Source organism: Branchiostoma floridae, chromosome 5 (genome assembly GCF_000003815.2).
Source record: "Branchiostoma floridae strain S238N-H82 chromosome 5, Bfl_VNyyK, whole genome shotgun sequence".
NCBI classification, from domain to species: Eukaryota; Metazoa; Chordata; class Leptocardii; order Amphioxiformes; family Branchiostomatidae; genus Branchiostoma; species Branchiostoma floridae.
In genome coordinates, this window is record NC_049983.1 from 8,223,735 (window position 1) to 8,230,956 (window position 7,222).

The 7,222-nt window shown below is 43.9% G+C and overlaps 1 protein-coding gene across 2 annotated transcripts in view; it reads left to right on the forward strand.

The window, feature by feature from the left end:
• Positions 1–4,699, forward strand: part of LOC118415297 (serine/threonine-protein kinase pim-3-like) — a 10,064-nt gene extending 5,365 nt beyond the window's left edge. For both annotated transcript variants that reach the window (XM_035819796.1, XM_035819795.1), the window contains exons 5-6: positions 2,613–2,789; positions 2,910–4,699. In XM_035819796.1, the coding sequence (XP_035675689.1) occupies positions 2,613–2,789; positions 2,910–3,082 (350 nt within the window). In that variant the 3' untranslated portion in view covers positions 3,083–4,699. The remainder of the gene's footprint in view (positions 1–2,612; positions 2,790–2,909) is intronic.
• Positions 4,700–7,222: the final 2,523 nt, after the last annotated feature.

A 7,222-nucleotide genomic window follows, 5' to 3' on the forward strand; every position in this document is an offset into this window, starting at 1 on the left:
AGGGGCCAGTTTTCCCACACCTCTGCCATGCTTCCCAACTAGGTGGGAATTCACTCCACTGTATGAGTTAATGGACTTTGCCAATTATGGAAGAGGGTGGGCAAGTCTTTTTGGTTGTGTGTGCGAATGAGAAAATGTGTGAAATTCTTACTATGTTAATGAGCCTTCCCAGGGGACTTCCTATGCTTTTCTCACGGCCATGCATGTTTTGTTGTACATCTGTGATGGAATAAAAACTCCAACAATCACGTGGCTCCTTGTAGGGAGAAATGTTACTGTGCTAGGGAACAAAGCCATACTTCTGGGCCAGACGAACCCCTGCCTTTGTAAAAGGTGACCTCACGACCTAAACAGTCTGGCAGGCCTGCATATGCTCAGGTGGGGATCCAACATGCCTTCTGGCACTGAGTAAAAGTTGAGCATGTTTTCACAAAGAAACTCTTTCTGACCCCAAAGATATAAAAAACTCATCTTTTCCCAGCAGTTCAGTGAACTTCGAAATCTAATCAACTGTCTGTAGACTTCAAGTGGCTTTTGCATATCAATAGAGCGACTTCCCTGGGGCACAAAGAAAGCAATGATGAAGACAAGTAGATGGGGAGGGGGGCATATTTGCATGATTCATTCAGACTGTCTAACAAAAGGTCCTAGTTGTCTGGAGTTCCCAGCCGTTGTAAGACCCGCGCATTGAGAGAAGTGAATACAAATGAAACCATTCTGAATTAAGGTAGACAAAAAATACAAGTTGTCTAATCAGAATGCAAATTACAAAGTGACAGGCACTTCTAATCAATCAGCTGACATCTGTGGGAAAATGAAAATCAGACAACCTGACAATAATTCACTCCTGCATGGACTGATTAGTCTGTGACTATTAGATTCCACTGGAAAATAATGATTTTGAAAGGAAAAGGGCCATTTTGCATTAGAGGGAGACCACTCCTGTATAAGTTATACCTCCCAGTGGAGAAATTGAGGTGATTTAGATGGTTTGGTGCAGTGCTGGAGCCATTACCTGGCCCCTGCCAAATTGACCAGTGTCCTCAATCTTCCCTGTGATCCCGGACCCACACCAAATCTATGGCAGCTGCAGTGTTGCCAGATCAGAGCGCCCTGTCTAGCTTTGAACCTCCGCTGATTGTTTTGTCTGGGCTGGTGTTGTGTAAAGTTGTGCCAGGCCGCAGACAGAGGTGTTATATTTGCAGAGAAGCCTGGTACCAAGCTGCCAGTGTGGGGATAGAAATAGCAGGCGGTCACTTTGGGGAGTTGACCATTTAGGGAGGCATGCAGGGGTCACTGCCCCCAGCCCTACCACAGCCATCCATCCACCTCTGATGAGGTCTATGAAACTCTCGTAAATCAAAGCAGAATTTTCTGGGAGGATACTTTTCAATTTCATACAGCTTGCTGTCAATGCCCACTGAACAATGGTGATGTTAATCGGAAGTCTTGAACAGGTGACAGACTATCTAAAGCCCCAGGTGTATGCATGGCTTTATTTCTGTTCGGCCAGGTGTTATAATAAGAACTGAAGAATGTCGACCTTTGCAACGCTGGAGTGATTGGCACAGTCTAAAGGTTCATCGGGCGGAGCACACTGGCTCACTAGTAGTAGCTGCAGGGGTTGCATTCCTGACATGCCCTGGGATTGTGTGTGATAATATATCAGGGAGGTACCCAAGGTGGGAAAAGGGCCCACCTTAAAAGTGTCTTAACCAGTACAATAGAATTCACTTGAACAATCTCTCCAGTTCAAAGAAATGGCTTCCCCAAAATTCATGGCTTGAGGTGCTCAACATTTTGTCTCTTGACCTTCTGAACTTTGCCAGTGTTTGCAGCTTAGACAAACTGCACTGGTTTCTAAATCTGGAGCTAGTTTTCTCAAGATGTAATCCTGGTGCAAAGGGCCATCAGATAGCCTGCCATCCTAACAATGCACAAATCTGTGTACCTAGCAAACTGCTTTATTTATACGTACAAACTCTTCTATATATATATGCACAAGCCACTGATGTGAGAGGACTGCCTCTTTGGTAGACCGCCTTCCAAATATCCAAATATTTAGGTGCAAAATTCCTGAATGGAAAACTGATGACTCAGTTGGATTTTTATTCTACTTCAGTTCAGGGGAAAGATGTTTTGGTTATTCCTTGGGGAGGAGGGTGGCAAATTACCACTGCAGGGATTGCATCATACTTCTTACTGCTGCAAAACAGGGACCTATGTAAACATGGTTGTTATTGGGAAGACTTCCAATGCTCTTTCCTTCTGTAAGATACAGATACAAGGCAATCAAAGGATAACAACAAAGGCACATTTACACCTATTGGTAATCTGTAAAAACAACATTAGCAGTTGTTGCCACAAAGATGTCTAATTAGTCACTAGATTAGTGGGTTGATTATGCAGTGGCAAGCGTCAAAATTGTTGTTGATGATGCTGTGTCATGGAAAATAGGGTATCTGTTATTCATAGCATTGCTTCCTCCTTGATCACAAGTACTCTATTAGCACTGTGATGTTGGAGGTAATCTTTCATTAGTGTGCATCTGTGACTACACACTGGCCAAACAGCCCCACTTAATCAAATCTTCCATCTTGTCTTTGCCACAGGAACGAGAGTATACAGTCCGCCCGAGTGGATCCGCTTCCATCGCTACCACGGGCGCTCCGCAACGGTCTGGTCGCTGGGCATCCTGCTGTACGACATGGTCTGCGGCGACATTCCCTTCGAGCGCGACAGCGAAATCTGCAGAGGCGAGGTGTACTTCAGAAGACGGATATCAAAAGGTGTGTATTGCCTCATTGCAAGCCTTTCTTTGTAGTTTTCCTGTTCGTTTTGATACTTGTGTATTGTTGCCATTGCGTCAGGCATGAAACTTACGAGTTCTTTCCCTCTTATTGTTACAGAGTGTGAAGACCTAATCAAGTGGATGTTGGCAATCCGTCCGTCCGACCGTCCTTCTCTCGAGCAGATCCTAGAACATCCGTGGATGCTGAAGGGCAGGGGCCTGTCCAGCGAAGACGTCCGACGGGAGTCTCTAGAAACCGCATGCCCCAGCAGCAGCCAGGAGAGCATCTAAGTGCTGTTGCCAGAGCTCGGACAATGTTCTGTGTACCAGTCTGTGTATTATGTGTGTCGGACTTCTGCAAAAGCCAAGGAAAAACTGTGTGCTCGCAGGGTTTCCCAAAAGCGTGCGTCGGACAGACTTGTGGTGCTCGTGTTGCGGACAGCCCAGTGCAATGCTACCACACACACCGGTCATCGTTCTGCCTTGGACAGTTTTTATGTACAAAACAAGAGAGACTCCTCGCCACAGAATGCTGCTACCTCGACACCAGAAACCTCAACAGTGTTGGTCGCTGAGGTTAGCCAAGAGCCAACTTCCACACACCCCCATCAGCCAACCGTTCCCGTCGTGCCATACCAGCTTCATATCCACTCAAGACAAGGTTGCGTCGAAACCAAATGAACTCTAGATCCGTACGCACTACCCATATTTAGATATCCGCCTCTCACACACCCTCGACAGTCCCCTGCGAGGGATTCCACCGCTAACTGCCTCTGTAACCAGACTCCTAAGACTGAGCTGACACGCCTGCTATATTTAGTGCTCAAGAATGTAGCTCACAGCCCTGAGTATGGAGACCGACCCTATGTATAACTTCCTATTCCCAGAGAGAAGCCATTTTGTGCAGTATATACACTTTTGCTAGACCCAGTTTCTATGACATGTACACAAGAAAGATTCGGTAGTGCTGTGCACGCAAATTTGTGGCTGGACTTTGTTAAATAGCTGTCCACTTTTTTAAAAAGACAAGATATTTCTTAAGGAACGTTTGATTACTAAACAAAATGCAATTTATTTTTGGAAACAACGCTCGCGGTCAGCTAAGTACCATTTTGGTTATGTGAAACTGCCTTATGAACTAGTAACTCGGTGTACAGAATCACCACTCATGTGTTGACCAATACTGTGACGTAACACTGTGTATAACTAAGGTCCTGATTTTAAGTTATTGAACCAAAAGTCGATGTCTACTCGATGCTGCAAGTTGGACACTCATAGTTCCATCCACTTGTGTATCAGATCCTCAGTATTATTGTAAGTATAGAAAGAACGGAGCACTCAGCTGTAAATTTTCTGTGAGAGAAAGGTGCTGATCCCAAATTCCCTTGTGCAGTGACCAACTTGCAGTAACTAGTGGGTTGCCATGTATGTGTACATAAGGACAAAGTATTTATTTATTGGACGACTGCAATTTCAATCGTCGTCAAGACTTTTTTTCCTAGAGGGAGCCCTGTATATAAATTTGCTCCCCGAAGCTCGTGACTAAATTATTGAAATGAAGAATTTAGATTCGTAGCACCATTTTGAGCAATAGTGTGAGCCATTGTTTAAGTGAATTGGAAGACGTGTCCGCAATTGCCATTTTAACTTATTATTGCACACATTTTATTTTATGTTGTCTCACTAGTGTAAGGAATTTCCAAAGCACAATGCAGTCGAGAAATTAGATGGTAGCGTCACGTGTAATGTTAGTACTTGCGTATATTGTTCATTGATGAATTGTTATGTGTCCACATCCTCTGTGTACCAAGGAAATGGAGAAATGTTCCTGGAGTATTTTTTTATATTGATCGATATGCTCTCATTTCTTGTTATTTCAAAGATGAATAAAAGTCAATCGAGAATATATTTCTGGCTGGCTGTGAATACTTGTACAAACATTAGGTGTTATTAGTATCAAGTAGGATACAGTAAGATGGGTGGGATATATAACTAAACTTTACTAAAGCATTCCCATACTAGTATAACAAAGCCCCTTACTACAAAAACAGTTAGACTGCCCTATGTATTTTAGGCTTTTCTGCCCAGGAACAAGTAAACGTTTTGGAGGTGGTGGCTTGGCCCCTCTTCCAATAGTCGTACTAATCCTTCTGTTAGCTGTAGTTATTCTCCAACTAGAGGTTTAGTCGCGGAGATATAGAAGAGTTGTTGGTAATTTTCCCGACTACTACTATATCTCCGCGACTCAACCTCTGTTTGGAGAATAAGCAGTGGTAGCATTATAGACTGGGGGGTCCAGTTGAGAAAATATATTTTTCAGCGGTACATGGATAACGTTATACATTTGGAGTCTAGACTCGAAGGAACGCGTGGCTACCCCAGGTGTGGCTTTAGATGGTACGTGAGAGAATGCCCCAAGTCTAGCCGCGCTCACAACAAACTACACGCTGAATGACACTAATCAGACTTTACACTTGTCGAGGGACTGGAAAATAGAATAAAACGTTACACAAAGAGTCAATGGATCACACAAAGTGAGACATGGGAATTCAAATATGAGCAAGCAGCTCTGCATATGCGTGCTGCGAATGTACAACGGTAACTGTTAATTGAAAGCATAGTACAGTACTGTACAGCACTGGATTACATTTCTCGGTAAATAAATGCATCTGTCTTTGGTTAAACAGTAACGCAGTGTTCTTTATCAAACTTTGAGCTCTTTGTTGTGTAAAGAATATCCGGATAGTTGCTGTAGTTGTTAACGTTATACAGATATAGTATAGTATGTGTAGCCGTAGGGCTAGTATGATATGAAAAATTGTTCTGGTTTGGGGTGGGGGGTAGTTAGCAATGGGCAAAGCTACTTCTGGGACGCTAGAAAAAACGTTGAAAAATACTAGTACATAAAGAAACGAACTGACGCCACGTATCTGCTTAGAGATTGCTAATAGTTTGATTTACATTTGATGGGGGGCGAGAGCGAGGTGACTGACCGACCTAGCTGGCCTGACCCCCCGCGGGTATGGGGCTGGGTCCCATTTTAGACAACCGGACCGACAGGTCTTCACCGGGTTCATTCACCCATGGTCCGACATGCAGGCCATCGACATTTCACGACATGTCGACAAGACAGACTTATTTTTATATCCTCAAGCAATGTGATCACGAGATGCTCATGAGATACCTGTGTGCTATGTCAGATGAAGGTGGTGATGAAGAAAAAAGAAATCTATGGAAACTTGATTGAAATAAACCAAAATAGAATAGTCTTTGCCAGACTCGATAGGTTGCTGGCAAAATAGTAGAAATTGGCTAAATTAGACTAGATAACACGCTAGAGCAGTTAGCCGGTTATACAACATCATTTGGAAACATAGATTTCAAACTATACTACATTTTCGCAGCAACCTATGAAGTCTGGTAGAGACACAAAATGCTCATAGATTGTAAAACAGCCACACAGCCGTTTACTACCTGCGGCATCATATCAATGGATACTAACTGTCTCACGCATTTACAATCAAACGCTGGGCAAGCAAATTTTAGTTGAGCTCTTTCACGTATAGTAAAAAAGTTGTATGACGTTCTAGATATCATGTATCACGAGTTGTTGAATGTTGAGTTTGCGTCACAAGAACAGTCGGGGTAGTTATTAGTAAAAGTCAGACATTTTACTCATGGGTCACTGAACCGGTAGTTACCTCTCGGTCGATTTGAGCACAGCTTGAATCGACCTGTAATTGTGCGCGAAACGATATGCAAAGAGCTCGTGTAACATCCGCCACGGTACGGAACGTATGCAAAAAATTCAAGTTTGACTGAAACGGTCTAACGTTTTGTTTATTGTTCATAATCTATTCCTGTGTAAATAGATTAAAGATTGAGAATTGAAAGTTCTTTTATCTAGACCCTGAAACCGAGGTACTATATTAGTAATAATGTTACAAAACTACTCTCATGTGTCTACAACTAGATACCCACGCTGTCCTCGTCTGTCATGATTTCTGAAATCCCAGAACAAAAATTTATGCCGTACGGAGTCCCCTTTCGCTTGGCCGTGTTTCAAAGGGGGCAACCTCAGACGAGCCGCTCGAGCGAGGGGCAGATCTCAGCAGTTGTCCGGTACCTGGAATTTGCAGACTCCCTGTCTAGTACGCTGTCTACTGGCAGCCCTCTCTCGGTGCCGACCGCGCACGTCCCCTAGCTAACCCCTGGACGTGGCAGTCTCAGACAAGTGCTGATTCAATGTGCAACTGTTTATCGACGGCTTGAGTTGCATTTGTACAGCGAGCAAGCGATATCTGCAAGCATAGAGTCAGCATATGTTGTCGGTAATGATTACAAGGGAGAATATGAGACAAGAAAGGTGACCAGCAGTGTTCTGCGGTTGCTTGTGAAAGTAGGACCCCCCCCCCCCCCCTAAAAAAAGGC